Source organism: Macrotis lagotis, chromosome 2 (assembly GCF_037893015.1).
Source record: "Macrotis lagotis isolate mMagLag1 chromosome 2, bilby.v1.9.chrom.fasta, whole genome shotgun sequence".
In the NCBI taxonomy this organism is placed as follows: Eukaryota; Metazoa; Chordata; class Mammalia; order Peramelemorphia; family Peramelidae; genus Macrotis; species Macrotis lagotis.
In genome coordinates this window covers 292,517,662-292,544,944 of record NC_133659.1, presented here as the reverse complement: position 1 = coordinate 292,544,944, position 27,283 = coordinate 292,517,662, and the positions used below count along the sequence as shown (strand labels likewise).

Sequence of the window (27,283 nt, the reverse complement as noted above, 5' to 3'; positions counted from 1 at the left end):
ATATTCCTTCTATCAATATGCAATGGCACCTTTTCTTTAACTTAGAGTCTTAGAGAGAGTTCCCCAGGACTCTAAGTCTTCTGATTTGCCCAAGGTCACATAGCCAAATATATCAGAAGTGAGACAAGCCCAAATTTTCCTGACTTCAAAGCTCGCTGACCCTGAATACTGGTTTGAATGTATTAATTAATGACTTTAAAAAACTGTTTAATGATTAGGGTACAGGACAAACTTGAAATTTTCCATTATGTTATCAGCTCTGCTGTTAATCACTGAAATACTTTCAGAGCAGTTCCCATTTTACACAATATGCACTTTTTATGCATATACCAATTTTCTAGTGTTTCATTTTCTTCTATAAATAGAGATTTTTTTCACAAAGGTTTTTTTAGAGCTTTCCCAAGCTAATTCCTAATTACTGACAGAGTACTATCCCCAAGCATTTAAAGTAATTAAAAAGAGAGAATTAGATAAGCTTCTACATGCTTCAAAAATTCTGAATTCTCTGTGCCCATCAGCTAATTTTTCAAGGTCCAATCGAAGTACATGGAAAAATTTAGTTTTTTTATTCACCAGCATTTCCTGAATAAAAGAGGTAGCCGATTTTGGTGTTTAAAGAATTGTCCTCAGAGCCGGAAAGATCTGGGTTCAAGAGCAGTCTCTAAGATATATTAGTACCATGAACCTGAACAATTCATAAAATCTTTTATTGTCCCCAAGCAATGCTTCAAGTCTAAAATTTGCCAAAACAATGGGGAACTTAAAATCTGCAATGGCAGAACGTGCATTAGTCAAAGAGTCTTTGTCACTCTCTTTCTTACACCAATAAAATCACAAGTCCAGATCAAAACAAAACAAAACCCTGATAGAGGGAAGTTAATCACATCAAAAAGTAAAAGCTAAGTATCTTGAGAAACTTCCATTTGCTTTTGTCTCTTAAAAAGTAAAACATAATTTTGGAAACCGAACAAAAACATTATTTAATGTGGTGGTTTATGTACTTCATGAATTATAGTCCACTCTTCCATGTCTCATTTCCTTATTTGATGAAAATACCATCAATGTTTTATAAGAGTTCTCTTTATTTATAACAAAGAGTTCTCTTTAACTTTTCTTCCTGCTTTTAATCCTGGGGCTGAGACATAGGGCCATCTTATTCTATTGCCAACAATGACACAATGAATAATCTGGCAAGCAAGGAAATAGAACAGTACATGTTGTGTCTACTTCCAATGTCTAAGTCCCAACCGCATTTCACCAGAGACTGGCCACATTCTTTCTAACCATGTCTGCTCTTCTTTAGCTCAAATAGCAAGACTGTAAGGTCATTTGATTAACTTGAATATCCTCTCTACCAGAACAAGGCTCAGATACTATACGGTATTGGCCATCTAAATGTTCTGATAGTCACTTGATCAATTAGATTGACTTCTTTTTGTGACCCCAGTGCAGAAAACCCGGGTTCCAATCCCACCACTGACTCTTATTGTGTGATATTGCAAAAGTAACGTAACTTCTCCCAAAGTAATGGGATTGAATTAAAGACCTTCTACAATTTCTGGCACATATTACATATTTAATAAGTGTTTTGTTGTTTTTTAATTGACAACATGTCATAAGTGTCTTCTAGTATTTGTCATGATGCTTCCACTCTGGAAATAGCATTAGTTGTTCATTGTTTATATGACTTATTTTTTTCTAAAAATGTAGAATTTTAGAAAAAAATTAAGGGGAGTAATCTGCTAATGCTGGATAAATGAAAATTAAATTAATTTAAAAGGGATAATGAAAAAGGGATTAAAAGTTAGAAGAAAAACCAAACAAACAGAAGTAAATGGTAAGAAAGTAAGGAAAAATCAGCATTTTTCTCATTGACTAATACACTAAAATATATTTTTCTTCCCTATAAAATATATAGTTTTAAGAGAAATATCTTTTGAGTATAGGTGTTTTGCATATGATATACATTCAAATAATAAATAAATTAATTGCTTACTATGGACACTAAATTTTAAGAAGCAATGATATATGACATTGACCTTAAAAAGCCTAAATTAGAGATAATTATGCAAGTTAGACTACAAGTATGCCGGAGTAGAGTCCTATGAAATGTGTGGAGAGAGAGGGAGAATATATACACATGCATATACACACACACACTTATACATATTACATAACTACTCAACTGCCAATTCTCATCATTTCAATCTCCCAAATCTTGTATTTGTTGATAAATACTTGATGAAATCTGTCACATCTTCCAGACTCAGTTTAAGCATGACTTTCTACATGAAGCCTTTACTGATTCTTCATGTTCAACATCCTCCTTCTTTAGCTACCCCACATTTATTCCATATATGCACATGTAATCTATGTAAGCTTTGAATGAATATTTTCCCAACTCCCTTTTCCATTGTTCCCCAGATCATGGCACATACATAAATACACACACACACACATATACACATATATATGTATATATATATATATATATACATATATATATATATCCTTCTGTTCTCTCTCTCTTCAGTGTGCAAGGGATGCTGTTGAGAGATAATGAGATAGCTTTTTTAAAATGCCTATGACTCAAATGTCAATTAGTTTTCTTTCCTGTCAAAATTATCAATTAAAAAAATATACAGTAGCAACTCATGAAATGAACATTTACTGAAGTACCATAAGAAGTCAAAAGTCAATAAGTACTAAGGTTTTCACTTGAACCTAGGATCTCTGGGTCCAAAAACTGCGCTCTTTCACTACATAATAATGTCCTCTTGATTGTTTCTGTTCAATATCTCTCTCATCCAATTTGCATCAAGAAAACCATTGTCAAAAATCTAGATCAGAAGTTCTGTATTCAAATCCCACCACTACCTCCTACTCTCCATGCGATGTTGGGAAAGTAACTTAAGTAATAAGGTGAAATTAAAGGACTTCTGAAAACCCTTCCAGAAATAAATCTAAAAAGATACAAAATACTCTCAAAAGAGTTTAAACCCAGACAAGGAGATTTAGGTTCTATTTATGTCTTACTCGCTTTGAGATCCTGTGCATATCACTTAACTACTCAGCCTCAGTTTTCATTTTTATAAAGTATAAAAAATATCAGCAACTATCTCACAGAGCTATTGAGAAGAACAAATGAGGTAAAGTACCCCATAAATTCTGAAGTGATATATATTGCTAGTTATTCCACTCACAGATTTTAGAACATAGAGAATATGCAAAAAAATTAAAGAATAAGCAAAAGAAAGTCAAAAAGCTAGTATCAGACATAGATGGAGCCCTGATGTTCTAGACTCTGATATTTGTACTCTCCTGTAGGCAGTGAAAAGTCTCAGAGTTTTGGGGGACTGAGAAAAGACCTGAGGCAAATGCGTGCTGTGCAATTGAAAGAGCACTCATTTAGAGAAAATGAAATCATCTGATGATACCAGTCTCACCATGGACCTCCTGGGATTCTATTTCCTAATTTGTCAAATATCAGGCTAAATGGATTCTGAAATTCATTTTGTTGTGAAATCTGTGATCTTATCAAGTTTTCAAAGGAAATCTGACCCTATTAACATAGAATGGATTGGTCACAGCAGAAAGTAGGGGAGCATAGGGAAAAAACTGATAGAGTAGCATGGCTATTAGATGCAGAGAAACCAATGATTTCCATTGTTATAAGAAGATCCTCACCAGACATTTCTAAAATAATGAATCACAGGTCTGCCTCAGGGAAAAAAAAGACTATTAGTGATAATTTGCTAAGCAAAATTATCATAAAGAAAATTATGGCTATATCCCAAATGTATCATTTAATGTATATAATTAAATGTAATAATAATAAAAAAGCAATTATCAGACAATTTGTGCCATATTCTTGATTCTCTAGGTTTTCTGGCTATTTACAATGAAAACATGGAGCATTCACTAGAATTCATGAATGAGGTTAAGGATTGAAAGCAGCATAGAGAAAAATTGTAGCTATTCTAATGAAAACACCTATACTTTAGAGGGTTATCAAGTACCCAGAAAATTATAGTTATAGCTAGATCTTTGTGGTAATTAGATTATCTTCAGTATCGCTTGATCTAAAGAATCATCCTTGATAAATATTCTCTGAGTCTGTATTTCTCATCAGAGGGGGAGCAGGGTAGATTTTTGCAGGCCAACAGAGTACAGGTTTTCTAAATCTAAACAGACTGGAATGATTGTAAATGTGAGCTTGGGAAATTAATATGGGACAGTTTTCCAAAGATAGGCTCATCACTAGAAGGTTGATCACTAGGCAATGATAGCTTTAGATCAAAACCACTTATGAATGGCTGTAGGTTGATGAGATATGCTTGTGGGAAGGAATATACCAACTTCTATTCTTCTCTTGGACTTAAATTCTTGGTTAACTTAGCCTCAACCTCTGACTCAAATAGATATTTCTGACTGGTATGCTAAATTCTACGGTCTTCTTTGAACAATAGTTTAATAGTTAAACAATTAAAAAAAAACAGGTAACAAGGAGCAAAATGCATCGCCATCAGGAGAGAATAAATAGGCTGACATATTCTAATCTCAAAGGAGCTTCCTTCAAGTCAAATTTTAAATTCCTAATTGAAGAATTCTCCAAAGTATCTGTTGCACAAGACAATGATAGACAGTTTCTGACAAGCCAACAAAGAAGAAATCACACAGCTCAGCAACTCCTCCTGTCTCCTTCCCACGTCCTTCACTACACAAATCTGTCACTTAAACAGAATAATAACACTGGAGATGGGAAGGGGGTGTGAAGAATAAAAGCTCATAGTTTGACTAAAATAAATTATAATAGATCTTAAAATGTGTGAAAATTTTACTAGATCTTTAATAGAATTCTTCTCATGAGTAAACAGTAAGGCTTTAACTTATAGGATCATCGGAGTATATATATATATATATATATATATATATATATATATATATATAGAGAGAGAGAGAGAGAGAGAGAGAGAGAGAGAGAGAGAGTCAGAGCTAGAAAGCACATGAGAACATTTACCTCAACTTCATATCAAATTGCCACAATTGAAACTAAGGTCTTCTTTTTCCAAATCCAAATCTTTTCCCTGAATCCTACAAGTATGTCTGCATCTACTAAAGGGTTCTCATATGCACAGCTATTACATACACCAGAAATAATTCTTATTTTACAGCTAATTAGTCTAAATGGGATAGCTCTTCATACAAGTTTTTATAACCAGTTAGAAGTGAGGTGACTTACCCACTATTGATATCATCACTTCTGAGGCTCTTCCCAAGGATATCACCATCACTCATGTAACCACCAACATCTACATCAGAAGTCATATCCAGATCACTGCTTCCTTTCTCATTCATATCAATCTGGGACATGTTTCCCAAGCGAGAAACAGCAGCCCGACGCAGAGGTGTGGTGTACATGAACCTGGAGGGATCAGTATGAATAAAACGGCTGGCGCTGCTCCTCGGATAGCCACCTCCCAAGGATGGGGCATCCCCTGCCTGGAGTCGAGGACTAGCTTGTCCCAGTCTCCAGGTCACTGGTGTGGATCTGCTTGTCAGACTTGGTATACTCCTTCCATTGACTTCAGTTGTCACAGTGCTGTCAAAAGTTGTCTCCAGGGTGCTGACCAAAAGAAAAGAATAAATTTTGAATTACTGGAGGAGAGAAATAGTTAAATGATGCAATAAAAGTGGCAAAATAATTTCTTCAGCCCTACAATCTCAATTTTCAAAAGCTTCATCAGCACTTCTGCTATCAAAGCAGATTGTAACTTCATGATAAAATGGCAGGTTGAAAATTTTACCACCTTGTGGATAAACTGGTGATGAATCTCTCTGAACTGAGACTGGTAAAACTCAGACAAGAGACATCACTTCTCTAATCATGGTCACTGGTGTGCTAGAAATTTATTAAAGGTGAGATTCTCTAGAAAACAGACAGGATGAAACATTCCTACAGGACTTTGGGATGATGTGGGAAATGGCTGACAAATATTTTCTCAAAGTCTGCATTGCATGGATAATCAGATTTTCCAACATTGTTAGCAGCTAATTTTGCATCTGGGACAATAATAAAAATTCCATCTTCAGCCCTAGTGGCCTGGCATGCTTACAACAATGAATTAATATTTTATAAATTTGCTATTTTCTTCAATTTGTACACCCAAAGTCACAATTGTGCCACCCTTATTAATGAGATGTTATGTAATACTTTCATAATGAGATATTAAAACCTCATATAACTTAAAACATAATACTTTAAAATTAATTTCCACCCTTATTTAGAAGAAAAGAATGAATTAATTTTCTATCTTCTGGGCAGAGATTTCCTCAGGAGTATCCCAAGAAAACATTAATTCACTCTTTGAAGCTTATCTTATGACCCTAAGGTAGGCTTGCAACAGACAAAAGCGGATAGTGAAGTATCTTCAACTCAGAACTAGCACTGTTCGTATTATAGGAGAACTTTCTACTAGAATCCTTACCATGGAAGCTAAATTATTGATTCTTGGTTTCTTTCTTGGGTTTTCCTTTTTCTCCTAAGTGATGGGACACCTATCTCTAAGGCTTGATTAGTTCAGAAGACTAAGACTATGGTCACTGGCATGGCTTCCCCTCTAATCCATATTACAAAAAGACCAACCCACCAAGAATCAATGATCCTTCTTATGCATGAAAGATGTCTTACTTCCATGCAAGTCATCATTCTCATCTGTACCCATATACCACATTAATCAAATATATTTCCATGTGAAGGTGAGACAAGCTGTGTCTCTCTGAAGGACTGTTGTATGCTCCTGAGTTTCTTTTTCATATTTCTAGATAAATTTCATTTTGTCAATTATTGAATGGGTGATAAGTGTCTAATTTTATTTCATTTCCAAACTTGATCTATCATAATGGTCCATAGCAATCTAGGTTTCCATAAAATGATGGAATTGACAGTTTTTGGAGAAAATATCATTAACATTAAGAAAATGTAATGTGATAAAAGTGTAAGACATGAAGATATACAACTGGTAATAAAAAGATATTGGTATTTCAGTTGTTTCAGTTGTATCTGACTCCCTATTACCCCATTTAGGGTTTCCTTGGCAAAGATACTGGAATGGTTTATAATTTCATTCTCCAGTTCATTTTACAGATGAAGAAACTGAGACAAAGTTAAGTGATGTGCTCAGGATCACACAGATAATAAGTGATTGAGGTCAGATTTGAACTCAGGAAGATGATCATCCTGACTCCAGATCCAATACTCTCTCCCCTGTGCTACATAATTCCCTAATAAAAGATATATCTCATTTAAAAAATTAGTTTTTAAAGGCTATAAGCCTTGCAGAGGTAATGGAGACAGTGTACTTAGGGCTGGTTGAGACAGTCTCCCCACAAGAAAAACATAATAGACCCTTCACAGTAGCAAGGATGTCTTATGAAAGATAGCAAAACTATTATTTACTTCCCAATATTGTTCATCTTTCTCCATTAATGAAATAAATTGCAGTCCTCTAAATACAGATTAAATTTTCTAACAAAGAAAAGAATTTTTTTAAAGTCATTGACCAAAAATCTTATTTGCCCCCATTATTGTAGAACTGAATAAAACCTGTGGCTTATCTGAGTCCCCCGAAGACTAGACATTGTCTCTTCTAAATTCTGTCTCAGATCTGCTATGTTTTTCACTGTTCTCATTCTTCTTGTTTCTGGGTCTTCCCCTAGGGAAAAATAAATTAAATTAAGATCTCTACAAATAATATTCTCAAAGAGTCACACATTTATCATTTTGATCTGTTCCTTTTTGTGAAAATTAAGCAAAGAAAAAAGAAATCAAAACAATGAGATCTTGTACGCCAGAGGCAATAAGTTAACATGAATGGAAATAAAATGTAATAAAAAAGAAAAGATATTCATTTATACACAGTTTATCACAAAAGAACCTGTGCTAGCTCTGAAACTCTCTTCGCCACTAGAAGAATAATATACACATTTAGAACTTTAAACAGAATTCACTCTGTGACCTTACGATTTTTTATTGCCATCTAGGGGTAATATATTTTTGAACATAATTTATAAATCTCAATTGATTTGGGTTTTAATTATAGCATTCATAATCTAACTGAAACCATATGAAGGATAACGGAGATAAATTGTGATTCCTTAGCAACTTTAGGCTTTAGCTTTGGGCAAAAATCTACATTGTCTGACATCTAGTAAACTCTTAAAGAAATGTTTGTTAATAATGCTGTTTATATAGGAACTGTTACAAGCCAGGTACTGTGTGAGAACTTTATAAATATTATATCAATTGATCTTATAAAAACCTTGAGAATAGGTGTTATTTTTAATTCCTGTTTTACAATTGAGACCATCAGAGGTTAAGTGATTAATTAGGACAATGCAGCTTGTAAGTACTTGAGGCTAGATTGGAATTCAAATCTACCAGATGATACGCTCAGTCCTCTATCTCAAAGCTGTTCAACCTTACTTTTAAAAGCTTTTTATTGAAACAACCGACAATATATTTTGATTTACCACTCTAGTGAGAGCTCTGTGGTAGCTCGGTTTTGTTTACTAAAGTATTTAGTAAAGCCATAGATGGGCCCCATTTTGGACAGCTCTGCTACTATCTATATCATGTGTGGCACTAGCGTGACACATTAATGAACGTCTTTCTTAAGCCTATCTTGGAGATAGGTAGCAACTTGCTAAGACCTTTATTTATCTAGATTCAAATTCCTTAGAAGGGAGAGGAATTAACCAACTAGAAAAACTAACCTCTATAATTTTGAGTATTCCCCCACTACAGGATAGAAGAAAAAAAGTACAGTCAAACAATGATACTCTAGTCCAAGATTATTTAAACATTTTTTTTTGCTTGTTTGTTTATTTGTTTGTTTTACACTGATCTCTTTGGCAGGGGAAAAGCCTATAGATTCCTTCTCAAGATCATCTCTTAAATGCATAACATACAGAGAAATACAAAGGACATTTGTGGTTTGTCATTCTTTCTCTAAGAGGACTATGACATCAGGAAGGTGATGCCATTTCTTGAAAGTGAATTGAATTGAATTGAATTGAGGAAGCACTGGACAAAGGAACTAGTTATATTCTCTCTCACATACATAACCAAACACACATAACCAATATCTGTATTGTTGGTCCGTTATTTCAATCACATATCTTGGTGACCCCATTTAGGGTTTTCTTGAAAAATATACTGGAGTGGCTTGTCATTTCCATTTTCAGTTTATTTTACAGGTAAGGAAATGGAGGTAAACAGTGTTAAATGACTTGCCCAGGGTCACACAGCTAATAAATGCCTGAGGTTGAATTTGAACTCAGGAAGATGAGTCTTTCTGACTCCAAGCCTGGCACTCCTTCCACCGAGACACCAAGTTGGTCTTTGTGTATTCTATCTGTTCTGTATCACTTTTGAAATAGATACTCAAGTAGGTAGGAAGGTAGGTAGATAGGTAGAGAGATAGGGGGATATGGAGATAGAGTCATTGAGAGACAGATGATACATGGTAGGTAGATATAGGTAGAAAGGCAGATATAGGTAAATGGGTACATGGGTAGATGTAGGTAGATAGGTAGGAAGGAAGGAAGAAAGGAAAGAAGGAAAGAAGGAAGGAAGGAAGGAAGGAAGGAAGGAAGGAAGGAAGGAAGGAAAGGGGAGGAGAGGGAGGGAGGAAGGGAGGGGAGAAGGAAAGGGAAGGGAAGCAGGGAGGAAGGGAGGGAAGAAAGGAAGGAAGGAAGACAGATTTCATTGTCCCCAGATTAAACATCTCTATGCAGAGTGGGTGTGAGAGTGTGTTTCACCATTTAATTCAAAGTTATGGATCTTTTTAAAGGAATCAAGAATTATATAAGAGAACCATGAGCTCAAGCTGCAAAACAATCTGTACACTGGATCTGGAGTTAGGAAGAATGGGTTCAAATCCTGCCTTGCATGCACACTAGTTGTATGAAGCTGAACAAGTCATTCAATCTTTGTTTGTTTCCCCATCTTTAAGAAGGGGATAATAATATAACCTGACTGCTAGGGAGTTTGTGAAATAAAGGATAATGTGTTTTGCTTTGCAAACCTTAAAGCACAGCACAACTCATGCTGTTTTTAATGGAAGAAAGAATTACTATAGTTTTGGAGATATGGAAAAAAAGGATGGTTAAATGGTGATTGGAAAATTAAGAGAAAATGTATATAATTTATATCAAATTGCTTACCATTTTAGGAAGGAGGGACAGAAGAGGGGGAAAGGAGACTATCTGAAACTCAAAATTTTATATTAAAAAGGAAAGTTGAAAATTGTCTTTACATGTAATTGGAAAAAATAAAATATCACCTATTAGAGAAAGAAAAAAGAAAATAAGGCAACAGAGAAAAATTTTTGCATTTTTAAACTTAAAATTAAGGAGGGAGTTTGCTTAGATGTATATTTTAGTTGTCTTTCCACAGAACATAGTACAAGATGTATATGTTTTAGAAAGAAAATAGACAGTCATGTAGAGGAATGTATTATGTATAACCTTGTATTATGTAGCTATAATTTCACATTTCAATCTAGGGAATTAGACTATAGCTGAGATAACTGCCTGCAGGACTGACAGAAATTCTCAGTTCTTATTCAAGGACTTTAGATACTGTGATAGCACTTGAAAAGGCAGCCTTCTCCCTAAATCCATCCTAAAATAAAGATAAAGCTGAGATCTCAAAAAGAAAAAGGAAGCAAGTAGCTTGAGGGGAGAATGTGAGGTGTGGGTAAATCAGGAGAAAAAAGAATAGGAAGGGAAATAGCCCACCCTGGGATCCTATCCTGAGTTATTATGAACACTACTAGAGTCTCCATGGAGCGGCTACTACAATACCTGGGAATGAAACCTGGGGTGGGGGGGGAGGAAATCTCAGTCTCTCTCTCTCTCTTTCTCTCTCTCTCTCTCTCTCTCTCTCTCTCTCTCTCTCTCTCTCTCCATATATATATATATATATATATATATATATATATATATATATATGTACATTGTGTGTATATATATATGTATGTATATGCATATATACACATACATATTCATACATGCATAAGTGAATGCATACATATGGTATCACTATGTAGAAGATACACAGAGTACATGGAAGATAACTTAAGCTAACTTCATAACTAGGAACAGAACTGATGAGCTTTTTTTTCCTTCCTTATCCCTTCTATAGCTCTGACTCTCATCCTGAGTCTTGTTCCCATTCCTTATTTGTTCCCCTTCCTCTAAGAAATTCCTCACTTTTTATATTTGTCACAGGTCCATCCCCCCCCCAAAAAAAGATTCTATTCATTGTCTGGTTCGGAGATTGAATGCAGATATGAGAGAGGTTATGATTGAGTAAACAGAAGGAGAAAGAAATGAATTTTTTCTAATCACTGGGGCTCCCAGCAAGGGGCTTGAATTGAACCAAGGCTTCATATATATTAGTAAAAGCAAGGGGAGAATAAGGGAATTCTTTCTACCAAGCAAGAGATGAAATAAATACAAGAGCAATTTTTTTTGATGGAAGAAGGGTTAGTTAGGGAGTTGAATTCATTCCTGTCTTAGATGGTAACCTTGTGCAAATTTCTTTCCAAGTTGATCTCCTTTGTAAGTTATAAAGGATCCCCCATCCTCATGAGGGATGAAGAAAGCCAATTAATAAATGATTCTTAATGATGATTATATTAAAAACTCTTTAGGGGGCAGCTAGGTGGCACAGTGGATAGAACACCAGACCTGAAATCTGGAGGACTTGAGTTCAAATCCAGACTCAGACATTTAATAATTGCCTACCTGTGTGATCTTGCTGAAATCACTTAATCCCATTGCCTTAAATAAATAACATTTTAAAAAATTGTTTAAAAAAACTATATAACACTCCTAACTGAATCCTTTCTAAAGTATTTCTTGTCAAAGAAAGCATGTATCATCTATCTAACTATCTTCTCAAGGAAGCCTGTTGCTCCATTACATAGTCCCAGGTAGAAACTTATATTGAGATAAAAAGGGAAAGAAAAAGAGAAAAGAAAGTAATAAACACTGGTTTTTTTCCCTGCTGCTGTGGTTGTTGCTGCTGCCATTGATTGGTGATTTTTCCATCATCTCTGATTCTTTATGACTCCATTTGGAATTTTCTTGGTAATGATAAAAAAAGTGATTTGCAGGGCAGCTAGGTGGCACAGTGGATAAAGCACTGGCCCTGGAGTCAGGAATACCTGGGTTCAAATCTGGTCTCAGACACTTAATAATTACCTATCTGTGTGACCTTGGGCAAGACATGTAACCCCACTTGGCTTGCAAAAAAAAAAAAGTGATTTGCCATTTCCTCTCCAACTCAAAGGGGATTATAAGGAAACTGCAGTTTAACAGAGGAGGTTTAACAGGGTTGAGTGTCTTACCCAAGATCACATAGTAAGTTTCTGAGGCCAGATTTGACCTCAGGAAGATGAGCCTCCCTGACATTCTATCTTTTGCACCACCCAGTTGCCCAAATAGTAGCTTAAAAAGATTCCAAGAGATGGAGGAGAGCATGGGGAGGATTGCAGGAATGAGGCATATGTAATGAAAAGGCAAAAAAATTGGGAGAAAGGAGTAAGGTCTTTAGAGGTATATTTGTTGGGAGGGCAAATATAGACAGAGGTATAGGTATAGATATAGGAAATAGATACAGATATTATATTTATTAGTAATTATATTATATAGTATAATTAATATTAATAGAGTTTTAGGAATAGATGTTGATTAAGAGGAGATGAGAACAATGAGAATATTTGGAGAGAAACCATAAGGAGGCCTAGGAAAGAGTTATGGAGTATTTTTACACAAAACAAAAAGACATGGATATAACTAAGAAACAAATACCAAAAGAGGAGTTTATCCAGTGTAGTACAATTTTGTGAAAATTCAGGCAGTAAAAGTATTCAGGAAGAGAGAACAATCAATGGTGTACAAAGAACAAGAAGAATAAGGATTGATAAAAACCAATAGACTTAAAATTAAGAGACTGTTCATTTTTGGGGGAGGAGTTACAGTTAAATATGGGGGGGGGTGCTAGGTGGCACAGTGGATAAAGCATCGGCCCTGGAGTCAGGAGGACCTGAGTTCAAATCCGGCCTCAGACACTTAATAATTACCTAGCTCTGTGGCCTTGGGCAAGCCACTTAACCCCATTACCTTGTAAAAACTAAAAAAAAAAAAAAAATGGGCATCAAGATCCAGGATACAAGTTGAAAAGTGTGTAGGTCACTTTAACTGGTAGTTTGTCAAGGAAAAGAGTTGTGATACAGGAAAATAGCTCAAGTGAATGGCAGAGCTAAGTGATGGGTTTTTTAAGTATGGAAGAGATGTTAACTTATCTGTTGGCAGCAAGGAAAGAAACCATTAATCGAGATTGAATGGCAGAAAGGAAGAATGACTGAGGAGTTTAAGCTCAGAGAAGATGTGATTGTACTCCTCTAGATGGCTTTAGTTTGTCAATGTCATTGTTCAAACACTAACATTAAAACTAAATGATATTTGTTAACATTGGTATCAAAATGAGAAGAGAAATTCAAGGTCAAGGCAAAAAAATGCAATGACCACATGTGGTAGATTATAATTCTTAAATTTTAACCAGAATCAATACAAAAAAAATTAGATTTTAAATTACTATCTGCAGTGATGTTTCCATAATGGCATAGCAGTTAACTCACAGAGAATGAGAAAGACTCAGTTATTGTGTAGCAAAAGAATCTGTCCAGTCATTTTTGCAAAAGAACCCTCTGCAGAATGATAGCCAAAAAAAGACACAAAACCTAAAAACTTGTGTTCAATGGTTTAATTGACCAAGAGACAGAAATTTTCCAGAAATTAAAGGTAACTGAGAAATAAAGTAAGAAGGTTGAATGGCAATATAATAATAAGACAGCATTAAAAATATTATTGAGGAGAGACATGGGGTAGAAATTGAATGAAATACTAATATACTGTTCTTGCTGTGAAGGAATTTATAATCTGTCATTTAAATCTGGAAGGAAACTTATAAATCATAGGATCATAGATCTAGAGTTAAAAGAATCCAGTGTGGTAACCTAGTGTAACCTCCTTCATTTTATATATGAGGTAATTGAGGTTCAGGGAAGATAAATTCATTACCCAAAGATACAAAAGTGAGTTTCAAGTTTGAAAATGTAATCTTTCACTGCAAATATATTGCTCTTATGGTTTGAAGGCTGTCAAGCCCTTTTCCAATTTTGAAGTCCATCTGAGTCACCTAACTCTCACCTGTAGCATGTGCAAGGGCCATTCCCCGGTAAACTATTTTAGCAGGTAGGCTAAAGCAGGTTGAGGGGAACCAAGGGAATCTCAAACTCATCAGCAACTTGGGAGGGGTGTCTATCCCAAGCAGATGAAGTTTTTTCTCTTGTATGATTTATTCCAACTTAATCCCTTTCCCATTTGAGAAAAGTGAGACCCCCCAAAGCAAGTGATTGTACAAAGTTATATACTGATAGTAAAGCTAAGAATTTAATTATTGTATCTGTAAATAGAGTTCTGTCCATTGGATCCCAGTTACATTTACTTTCCTAATCTTAACATGAATAAGGAAGGGAAGAGAAAGAGAGCAAAAGGAGAAGAAAAAGGAGGCAGAGACAGAAATAGAGAGATAGAGACTGAGAGACAGAGACACAGATACATGCAGACACAAAGAAAAAGATACAGAGAGAGAGTAAGAAAGAGAAGGTATCCTGTTTTAATTTCAATTTTTTTTTTAGGTTTTTGCAAGGCAAATGGGGTTAAGTGGCTTGCCCAAGGCCACATAGCTAGAATTATTAAGTGTCTGAGGTCGGATTTGAACTCAGGTACTCCTGACTCCAGGGCCGGTGCTTTATCCACTGCGCCACCTAGCCGCCCTGGTATGCTTTATACTTTTAGTTTGGGCATACTTGGTTGCATAATATCTCTCCCTATATGTGGGTTCCTTGAAGGCAGGGATTGTCTTTATTTTTGTCCCTAGCACTAAGCACCTAGTGATTAACACTTGATAGATGACTCAACTTGAGTGACCTGATGATATAAAAAGAAAAGTCTCAGAATAGTTGAGGAACTTGGCTGCTCCCCTATGATTTTTCTTTATTCCTGCTTTTTCAAGCAAGGAAGAGGTGAGCTTTTGAAAAATAAAACATTGGTACATCAACTGAGAAAAGGCAAGACATGATTCGCATGTATGTGTATGTCTATATGTATGTGTGTGAGTTGGCTTACAGACTAGAAAGCTTTGTAGAACTCATAAATCTGTGGTTTAAGAGAGAGATATCTTGATAGATCTGGAGAAGGATATCAATACCATCAAGGAATAGCAGTGGGAATTTCAGAAGAAAATGAAGAGGAGAGGAGAGGGAACGTTTTCAAAATTTGAAGATGAGGGAAAAAAAGAGATAGGGGGATAAAGGGTTTCAAAGCTCTGAAATGAGGAGACAATACCGATCATAATCGTTGAAGTGTAATTCAACTTGAAAGTCTCAGTTCTTAGAGTTAAATCACATCTATTCCGCCCTCTGGATTCCTAAGCTACATTCAGACTTTTCTGCCACGTGAAAAGCTTGCTTACTAACTAAACACCAATTTCATTTCCCCCATGTCTAGGTTTATTTGAACCACTTCAGTGATGGTGCTTTTCTTTCACATTAAACTTAAGAATGTCATCTGTATTTCCAGTGATTCTATTTGTACTGTCTCTTCTGAACATTCACTTTTATCTTCCTTTTAATTTCCTCTTGCAACACAACAGGCATCTTAAACTCTTCATTTCTCTCACTGAATCCTTTGTTAGCTTCTCCCACTCAAGGCTATAAGCCTTTCATTCTTTTGATGCCTTCCTATTTCTCCATTGATTTTCCTGATCATAATGTCTACACAGTGTTCCAGTCGTGACAATCATATGAATGTGATTTGGGGAATGAGAAAATGGGAGAAAACATACTTTCTTCCAACACATAAAAACAAAATACTCTAAGCCTATACAATTTACACATAATTTTGCATGAGTGATGTCATTCAGATGTAATTAAAATAATAATAAATAGTGCTTTAAAAGAAGACTGAAACATATAAAAAGTTCCCCAAAATTACTAACTGTAGTAAAAATGTTAAATTTATATCTATACAATGTCTAACAGAAACTTCGAAATTAATTACAATGGAAAATTCTAACATATTCAGAAGAAGTATATTTATAATGGATTGCATTCTGATTTTTAAATCCAAAATGAAAGTTACCTGGGAAAACCACATACCAAACATAATTTACAGTGATAATGCTAGTTAATGTGTATTATTTAGTTGTTGTCGTTCAGTTGTTCAATAGAGTTTGACTCTTGGTGGATCTTTATGGCATTTTCCCGTCAAAGAAGCTAGAGTGGTCTTACGTTTCCTTCACCAGTGGACTAAGACAAACAGATATTAATTGACTTGTTCAAGGTCACATAGCTAGTGAGCATCTAAGAATTTGAAAGCAGGCCTTCCTTAGTTAGTAAGACTCCATACTCACAGGCATGCATGTATATGAAAATATAATATATATTATATTATAAATATAGATAGATAGAAGTATGCTACAAAATAGCATTTGATAAAGTAATATTTTGATTATAGGTTTCTTTTTGAGTATTAGTATTAGAAAAACCAAACTATTTTGGTTTTGCTTGCAAGGTTTTTTTACTTGTTTTGCTGCAAGTAGAAATCATTACTAAACTTTGCTTTCCCTAAAATTAGCATCATTTTTTCACTACTTAATGGTAGTCATGCCATCAACATGGGGATCCATTCTCCTTTGCAGTCCTCATTTGTAAATATTTATTAACTTTACAAGCATTGCCATTTTCTAATAGAAACAGCAATTATTTAAGTGTGTACCTTGAATCACAAACTATTATTACCCATCTATATGGACATAAAATGAGTTATTATATTGAGTACCACAGCATGTTGCATTTTGGGAAAGAATTCTAGTCTTGTGTTCAATGGTATGAATTCCCAGTCATTTACATAAAATTCCTAAAGCATATCTGTCTACTCAAGAAGGCTATGAAATAAAATTGCTAACAATTTTTAAAAAGCCACCCGAAAGTCTACTTCTCTATAGATGAAATATAGACCAAACTTGATAAATAGCTCATATCGCTCACGTTAGAATAAAATATATGGACTGAAGGAAAGCTCTCAAAAGACCATTTTGAGTCATGTGTTGAAGACATGATAAAGATACTGAGATTCTTGGAAGTTTTGCAAATTTTGAATAATCGACTTGAAAGCAGCTTTATTAGTAAATGGTTCGTGGTATGATTCATCCTCCATCACATTGCAATTATGCTTATTGTTCTCTGCATAAATACTTCCATTCCCTAAGTGGGATTTGATTGCTGCCTCAGAAATTCAAACTACCTTCTACAAAAAAAAAAAAAAATGAAAAAAAGTACGTATTTGAAGTAAACAAGCTTTAAAAGTCATATACCACCACATTTAGAAATTCTTCCATAACAGTAATTCTCTAGAATCTTATTCAAGACACACAAGGAACAATGTGTCATATGCACACCCACCCACAACTTGATATCATTTACCATAGAGCAATCAACAAGGAATGTCAGATGATAGGATTTCACTTAACATTTTATAAAACTCCTGTGCAGATTTGGGGGACCAAGAACAAGGAAATATAAAATCTAAAACATCAACAACAAAATAAAAACAATAAAAATAAAAATCCCAGTTACTTGTGAAATAAAGATCAATGGAGTTTACTCCCATATCTTCAAAGCACAAGGGATGAAGGATATGAACTAAGAATAACTATCAGGTCTTTAAGCTAAATAGTCTTCTTTTATATACTACACAATTTGTTAAAAAAAAAAAAAAAAACAGCTTGCCATATAGAGTAAAATGCTGATGAGCCAAACTTCAGCTGACAGGATATCCTGGTCAATTTAGATTTAAACCTAGCCTCAGCCATTCAGACATCTAAGGAAGTGGAAGCCATTTAAGGTAAACAAACTTCAAAAGCTGAATGATATACATATTTTTCCTTGATGACAGTGGTCACAGTTCTCCCTGATTCCAGTTCCAAAGGTTTCATCTATTTCCCTAAATAAGACTTCCTATAAGTAAATGGCAGCTACATATAATTTCAAAAACATTCATTCAGGACCCCACGCTTGCATGTGAAAATAAGAATCATTGGCCAGGTGGGCTCATTTTTTTTAACAAGTAGCTGTTAATGAAATTGTACTTCAAACATTTATAATTTTTTTATAAATATGGATTTGGAGGAAACAAATTTATCATGCAAATATGCTTCCCTGCAAAGACCTCTAAATTTAGCATTAATTTCTTTCAAAACAGATTTTGTGTTCTATCACACTGAGTATGGGCACTGGCAAAATAGAAATGGCAAATCTGAATCTTATTTTTAATAATCAGACACTTTATAAGAGGATCTAACCTTATTTGTGCCACACAGATCTCTTTGTCAACCTTGTGAAACCTATGGATCCTCTTTCAGAATAGTTTACACCAACTGTGGAAAATGTTGCCAGTCAGAGCTTGGGGAAAATAAGAATGTAATTTTTTTTCATCCAAATTAACAGATGCCCTGAAATCTATTCACCCATTCACCTACTTCTTGGGAAACTACAGGCCTCAGGTTATGAACCTCTGCCCTAAATCAATAACCTTGATATTGGAATTTACAACTAAATCAAGAATGCACTAGAATGACCTCCTTTAAAAAGTCTGAACACAGCACAACCACTCATCCACATAATTGTTCAAAATGTCTTAAATGTGCCCACTAGGGAGCATTTTCTGTCAAATTGTGAAAGGCAAAGAATGAAGCTGACAAAATTGATATCTGCTTTCCTAAATGTATTACCAGTACCTGTTAGTGTGAGTAGTAGAGGAAATAAGGGAAATATGGGTTAAAAATAGAATTCCTATGGGTGGGGACAATAGATATCTATTATAGCTATTATCCTGGACTCTATTCAAATCAATCAAGAAATATTTATTAATGCTTCACTCAAACACTGTACCAGGTGCTTATAGTACAAGTAAAAAGAATGAAAAAATTCCTACTCATTCTGGTGATTACCTTTGAGAAACATAGAACCTACCATTCCATTTAAATGTCATCTTCATAGATTAATTTCTTCTAAAGGAAAAAAAGCCCATGAAGAAGTAGCAAAGATAGACCATATTTCCTGTGCAAATAAATCAAAAGCAGTGCCCCCCCATCCATCAAGAGCGCCTCCTATAGGCAAGAAACTGCATGACTTTTGTTCCTCATTTTAAGGGGAAAAACTGAATACTAAAACAAACATTTATGAATAAACTTGTAACTTTTGAATTTAAACAACTGAAAAATACATGACTGATGTCAGCTAAGACAGTCATTATTTGCATTCTTAGAATAAATTTAGATACTGGATTCTTATTCTTATTTCTGATCTTCCTAAAGCAAAAACTGTGAATTAGAAATATGCAAAATATGGTTATAGGTGTAGAGCCTATATAACATTGCTTTTTCTCACGGGGAGGGAGAAGGGAAGGAGAAAATATAAAAATTGATTGATGAAAACTACCATTACATATGAATGAAAGAAAGAGGGAAAGAGAAAGAGAGAAGGAAGGAAGGAAGAAAGAGAAGAGAGAGAGGAAGGGAGGAGAGAGAAAGAGAGGGAGAGAGAGAGAGAGAGAGAGAGGGAAAGAGGGAGGGAGGGAGGAAGGAAGGAAGGAAGGAAGGAAGGAAATTTAATTAAAAAAAAGAAATATGCAAAATATCCAAATCTACATAGATAAACAAATTTTTAAAAAATCTGCTGTGCAGCCTACCAGTTACAGAAATCAAGCTAATGCAAATATTTAATTTAGAATTACTAGTTATTTAACTCTATCAGGCCCAATGGAACTTACCCAATATGTCAGTATAAAGCACTTGCTCCAGGTCCCCCAGCATGGTAAGTATAACATCCTCATCTAAATGGGCAGTCCCTTCTCTCAAGCAACTTTCTTCTTCATCTTCTGTCCAGCTTTTGCTACTACTGTTGGGCTTAGAAGAACCAAGGTCATCTTCTGACCTGCTTCCTTCATCACTGTCTCCATTAATGTCTTTGTGGATAGACCACTCTTCGGGTCCCTTAGCACTTGTCTTGCCACCAGTGGGCAGGAGGGTTTCCAGGTTCCAGGCCCCTGAGCTACTGGTGTGATAGAGCGATTGAACTGACTTTGAGAGAAATCGAGATAGCGGATTTCTCCCTTCAAAATGGGAGTCTCTCTGGCTGGCCCTGGCAGCATTTCCAAACCAATTTGATTTGCGCACATTGGGTCTCTTCTCGCTCTCACTGGTGAAGGAAAGATTGGTCAGTGACTTTTGCTTCTGAAGACAGGCTCCATTCCTTCTAGTCTCCTTGCCCTTAAACACAGAGAGTTCAGCTGGCCGGTACATGTTGCCTCCAATGTCTTGCTTCACCTTCTTTAACTAAACTTCACGCCGCACTATCTCGATTACTGAAATTCTAACTGAACCTTCATGTTCTGATCAGCACGTGCTATGCAGACAGTTTACCTTTATAACAAAAACCAAGGCATCTGGGGGATACCACAGGTAAAGACAGCCCACATTCCTTGCTTAAAATTCAGTCTGCAGTACTTACAACCATTTTGGCTGGGATTTCTCAGAAGCCGAAGGGAGTTGATCCAACACCATGCCCCAACCTAAAAGTAATCTTTTTTCCCCTTTTTTGTCCAATCACCGGTCTGCTTCCAACGCCAGGCCCACATTTCCCTCTGTGGCTTCTCCTGCCTTCTAGACGGCACTGTAGTAGATAGACTCCAAGTGATGCCTGAAGCTTTTTTTTTTCCCCCAATTCTGATCAGCTGGAAAGGAACCCGATCCACAGCCGCGTTACTCTGGATAAGCTGCCTGCGAAGTCCAGCCCCTCCATCGGAGCTCAGTAAGATCTGGAATTAACCACAGAAGCAAGCAAGCAAGCGAGCCAGCCTGCCTGCGTTTTCGTATTCAACCTGCATTCGCAGATCTATGAGTCTTCCTTGCTACCGCAGTGGCTGCCATGGCAGCGAGCATCCTGGTCAATTCCAAGGGAGAGGGCAGAAGGAGCTGTCCAGCGTGGCATGCCACAGGTTTCCCAGCAGGGCCGAGCCGGGGCGGGATGCGCCAATGTTAGCCCCGCTCGCCCACCCAGGGAGCGGGCAAGCCGCCCCCCAGCCCCCGGAGCTCCCCTCACCCAGCCCGACGCGCATCCGAGCCCCTAAGTGAGGAATGGCAGAATCATTCCCTGGAGCTGCCGACAGCTGAAGCGAGCCCGCCTGCCTCCTCCCCAGTAAAATCCGACAGGGCAAGAAACTAAAACCCGGAGCCGGTCACTCTCCACCTGCTCACAGATGCAGCTTTAAAGGGAAACTCCACTTCTTCAGGCTTCTTTTAAAAAAAGAGAGAGAGAGAGAATATCCAAATACTTGTTCTTGAAGCCATTTAGCAAAGCAGCCACTCTGCCATTCCACAAGAAATTTAAAAATGAAGATAGCTCTCTATCTTCTGGGCAAAAAAAAAAAAAAAGATGGAGAAAATAGAGTTCACACTTTTAAAAAAATCCTGATTTTAACCCAAGGCTAAATAATTGCAGATCCCCAGCCAAGTTCTGTGTAGCAAAAAAATGAGGCTATTAAATATAGAAATATCACACTATGACTTTTAGAATTTAGCATTTCTCCAGCCAACGATGGAGGGGGAGAGAAATTATAATATGGCAATAAAAAAATCTTCAAATATATAGACTGATATTTCTAAAAGACTCAGTCTTCTGGGGTCCCTTGAAATAATCCTAATTGGGGGATTGGAGGAAACTTTTGAACTCAAATATCAGAGACAATGTAAATATCGGATTATAGGTTCACCCAAGACAGCTAATTAACTAGATAACAGTTAAAGAGCAGTTTCTGGGGATCCTCTGTCTCATAAAATGCCTTTTTAGTATTAAAAAGGAAGATGAAGAAATATATATATAAGCAGTTTTCTGATCCTATATTTTGGGTCACAATCTACTTTTAGTCTTAACTAGTAAAATGCTTCTTCCAACTCTAATGGAAATATATATTTTGGTAGCATATTCATATATATATATATGTATATATACATACAATATATATTTTTCTTTCAGGTTGTATTTATATGGATATAGAACTATAAATGCATGTATACTGTACATTTATGTGCACACCAAATACACATATGTACACTTACTATATGCATACATTATGATGTGTGCATTCTGCTGAATATATGCACACATAACATGCATATATAGTACACATGTACTATAAACACAGGTATGAACACATTAGCACTGTGATGCTTATGTCCATGAACATATACACTATGCACCTATGTAATGCATATACATATTATTTGTACATATATTCACATTTTCTCTGTGACATATGTATGCAGATATATACAGTATGGTACATATGTGCACAAAGGCATATATGCTCATTCCTGTGTGTATATGTCATGCCTGCATTGTATATGTTTGCTATACATACATGCACTTATGCACATAGATACATGCAAACTGTATATAGATATACATACTATCTCAAAGGGAAAAAAACTCTATTGGGTTAGGCTTTGTATTTCTACCAAACTATATTAAATGTGATTTCTAAGCATTCTAAAAGTTTTATTTAGCACCCTACTTCCTTACAAGGCAGGAATACAACTAGATCTACCGATCAACAATTTCTATTAAGCACTTATTACATGCTAGGTACTGTTTTAAATTCTAGAAATTTCTTCTCTTCAATGACTGCCTACTCTATTAGTGGGGAAATAAATGGTATAGACACAACTGTATGTGCACAGATTATTTACCCCCTTCCAATGCAGGGAAAGTTCAGAGGGATGGTATCAGAAACTGAAAAATTATGAAAAGATAACACTTGAATTTATTTATTAAAAAAGTACAGATTCTAAAAGACAGAGAGGAAGAGGGAAAACATTCTGAGCACAAAGGAAGAGCCTGAGCAAAAGGAAAAATACAATAAAGGGAATGAAATATCTATTTCAGAGCTGGTCAATAGGCATGTGATACCTAAGGTCACCACATGGTAGTCACAGACCAACCTGTGACAGAGTTCTAGGAATCCTGGTCCGTATCCTTTGGTATCTTATTAAAGGTTTGGTTCTTTTACTCATCCTGCTGCTCATATGTCTGGAGTGAAAATATAGGCAGGACAAAAAACCACTAGAAACAGCTGTACCACATATCTTATGCTAAATCTTTGGAAGATTTTTAGCATCAACATCTTCCTTCCTTGTAATTTTAAAAAAATTCATTTTTAATTTATGAGATAAAACAAACATGTCCATAAAAGCATACTTTTTGAAAAAGCTTGTGTATTCCTTATTTGGAAATTTATATAGTAAGACATGGACTCATCAGACCACTGCAAGTAAAAAATTTTATTTTATCATATAGATTAATACATCACTAGTATACAATTTCAACCTTGTGGGGGGGTATTCATTCAATAGTGTAGGAAGGAAAAATGTAATTAGTAAATGCCTACTGTGAGCAAAGCACTATATCATTTGATACAACTTTCCTAGGAGGTAGATATTATTATCATTATTATTATTATTATTATTATTATTATTATCACCCCACTTTACAGTAGAGGAAACTGAGGTAGATAGCAATTAAAGGACTTGCCAATGGTCACCCAGCTACAGAAGTGCCTGATAGTAGCCAGAATATTTTTATTCATTTGCTCCCATCTAATCTCCAAGTAGGACTTTGTGGAGGCTTATTTTGGTCCTTTTACCTTCCATGCACATCAAAGCAACTCTTTGTCTCTGTTTCCCCTCCTCCAGCAATTGCTGCTACATTTACAAATTACCTCTTGGTCAAAAGTTATATCCATCTTCAATATCATATAGAAAATAGAAGGCCAATCTCTGATTCAGGAGGAGTGGGATTTAAATTGTGCTTATGACAAAAACTTTCAAAATAAAACTGCAGAGAAGTTGTTAATCACCTTTGATAGAAATTTTCATTACTTTCAGTTTCCTACATCAATAAAGCAATTTGTCTGGACTCTCCTTTCATCTCTCTCCTCCAACCTCTATCCTTCCCCCCAATATCTGACTCACTCTGCCTTTTTCTTTGTCTTTAACTTTTTCTATGTCTTTCTCACATATATGAATAACCTGAATATCGTATATTTATATAATTAATGACTTTATATGTGCTTATTTTGATTGAATAATTTTCTATTTAATCTGAATATAATGGCATTTCTCTATTAAGATGTCAGCTGTTTGAGAATAGAGATTGTTTCATTTTTTATACATGTTTCCTTAACATCAAGCCCAGATGGGTTTTCTCTGTCTTTTTTGAGAGGGACACCCACCTACTTTAGATAAGGTTGCAATCCCTGGATACACAAAATCACAAAGCTCCTGGACTGGTAGTAGTGTCAATCAGAGTTAACATCAAGTCACTCTTTCAACATGGATTTAATCAGTGAGAGAGGAGAATTGTGTAGGGGAGGTAGTAGTGCAGGCTACAGACACAATTAAACTATTTTAATATAGACATACTTATTCCTCTTTTACTGTCTACTCTACAGCTATCTCATTTGCCTATAAGTGGATCATGAGGGAGTGAAACACCATTTTTTTCCATAAGGGAGAATTGCATCCAGCCAAATCTTAATATTAAGTATATCACTGCTAGACTCATCTCAAGCTAAAATATCACAGAAAACCTAAGCACTGTATCATGATCTGTATCACAGATCAGTATTAAGTGATTTTTGAAAAAAATTACTGTAAATGGGAAGGAGTAGAGATGAATGTTTCAAATTACTGATCTTTTTTTAACCTTTTTTTTAATGGCCAATGAGCCATTTCTAGATGTCCCCTATTAGTCATGCCTACTTATCAGTTAAAGTGAGCACAAAGTGTTATAAATTCTAAACATAAATTTATATTTATCTCCCAGTTGAATCTAAGTCATCTTCTTAAAGTGATTTCCTGGCTCATATCAACTGTTTAAATAATATTTCTTTATGAAATGTCAGCAGCATGGATGTTGAATCCATGTCAACATTCCTCAGTTGAAAATAAGGTCTAGATAAATGTTAAACAATCTTGTTGAGTAAATATTAGGATATTAATAATGTCTAATAATAATTCAAAACAAAGGCAGAGAATTCTAGGAAAAGAAATGTTAAAAAAAAAAAAAACAACCCTGGAATGGACTAAGCATATTTTAAAAATTCACTTTTTTGCACTTAGAAGGATCTTTTCAGTCTTGATACAAAGATACGAGTTCTCATAAGCTCATCTTTGTTGCTGAAAATGATTATAGGAATAAATAAGCTGAGGCAATAAAATATGCCTTGCAAATTCAGCTAGCATCCTTATAATATAAATCTTAAAGGTAGATTAGCCTCTGAATATATTATAAAATATTTTAAAGAGATTATCGATTTAAAGGTTTCTCATAGCACCATTTCCTACAATTGAAATTACTATGCAATTCAATACAAATGATAGATTTGTTCAGTTGTTTTTCAGTTACATCTGATTATTTCTGCCCTCATATTTGGGGTTCTCTTGGCAAAGACCCTGGAGTAGCTTACTATGTCCTTCCCCAACTCATTTTACAGATGAGAAAATTGGGGCAAACATAGTAGTTACTTAGCCCAGGGTCACACAGCTAGACAGTGTTGGAGACCAGATTTGAACTCAGAAACATGATTCTTTCTTACTCCAGACCTGGTACTCCAACCGCTGTGCCACCTACCTACCCACAACTAATAGTAGAACAATTAAATAAATTGTTGTGCATTCATATACTGGAATACTCTGTCATTAAGACTAAAAAGTAAGATGAATACAAATAAATATCTGCCTCTGGTTGCAGACGACTTGAGCAAATATCTTGCCCTTGGGAAAATGGTTTAATCTTCCTAGTCCTTAGATTCTCCATCTGTAAAATTGGGGGTTTAGACTAAATAGACCATATTCTCCAACAGACTTATTCTCCAATAGTCTTATTCTCCAACAATGTAAAGTGAAAAAGAAAGATGGAAAAAAATGGAGAATAAGTCAACTGTGATTATAAAAGGAAAAGTACATGATAATGATTAGGGAGAGAATCCCTATGGGCATTGAATGACTAAATAGTACTTTAGTATTTAAAGTGTTGAGGTTATCTAAAATTTAAATAGTCAGTATCTCCTCTATGAAATTATCTTCAAATAATTTGGTATATAGCTATATACATGTATGTGAGTCCCTCAATAAAATGGGTTTGACTATATTTCCCACCCCTATTTAATCAACTTGATTGTTGCCTATGAATTCTAGTATCAAAGATCAGACACTTAGTAGGTATGGACTTTGGGAAGTTCATTTAACCTCCCTTAGGCTTAACCTCCTTATCTATAAAATGGGGATAATGATAGCAATTACTTCACAGAGTTATTGTAAGGCTCAAAAATATGTAAAACCTTATCTTAATAGTACTATTAGATAGTAAATAGGAGCAAGTAAATGACAGAAAGAAGGGAGATAATAAGAGAGAGAGACAGAGACAGAGAATACCACCTTATACTTCTTGGCATTTTATGCTTTTCTATATACTTTCCAAAGTTGATTTCATCCACTACAAATTCATGGTGTGCAAATTCAGATGAATATAAGTTCACAGTACTTATTTTATTAATTTTATAATTTTATTGTTATAAATTTCATCAGTTTCCTATCCTAGACAGGTCTAAATCATTTTCTTTGTCAACTATACTCCCCAAACTCTATGGTAACATAATAGAAGTTGGTTCCTCCACCCCAGAGGTCATCCAAAGAGATGTCTTCCATTTCTACTCCTCATCATTTCTCAGTATCATGGCCCACTGTCTTCTGTCAGATTGTAAACTTCTTGAAAGCTAAATAAACATTCCTTGAATTTTCAGAGGTAGAATAGTATTGTGAATAGAGAGATAGATTATAAGGGCAGGACAACTTAAGTTCCAATCCTAAATCTTAACATATACTGGTTATGTGACCTGACCCTGGACAAATTTCTCAACCTCTTAGAACATCCCCCCCCCACCCCAGCCCAGGAAACTCTCCAGGACTTCAGCAGCAGATGAATGGGAAAGGGATTTCCCTCTATAAGTGAAATTATAAATTCAATAG

General features: G+C 35.4%; 1 protein-coding gene across 9 annotated transcripts in view; it reads right to left on the bottom strand.

Moving 5' to 3' along the window:
- Positions 1-27,283, bottom strand: part of NAV3 (neuron navigator 3) — a 1,126,484-nt gene that overhangs the window by 195,791 nt on the left and 903,410 nt on the right. For 8 of the 9 annotated variants that reach the window (XM_074226484.1, XM_074226477.1, XM_074226479.1 and 5 more), the window contains 2 exons: positions 7,607-7,715; positions 5,243-5,626 (listed from right to left, as the gene is read on the bottom strand). In XM_074226484.1, the coding sequence (XP_074082585.1) occupies positions 5,243-5,626; positions 7,607-7,715 (493 nt within the window). Of the gene's footprint in view, positions 1-5,242; positions 5,627-7,606; positions 7,716-19,968; positions 21,164-27,283 lie in introns of those variants that run through there. The other variant, XM_074226485.1, reaches the window with a different exon arrangement.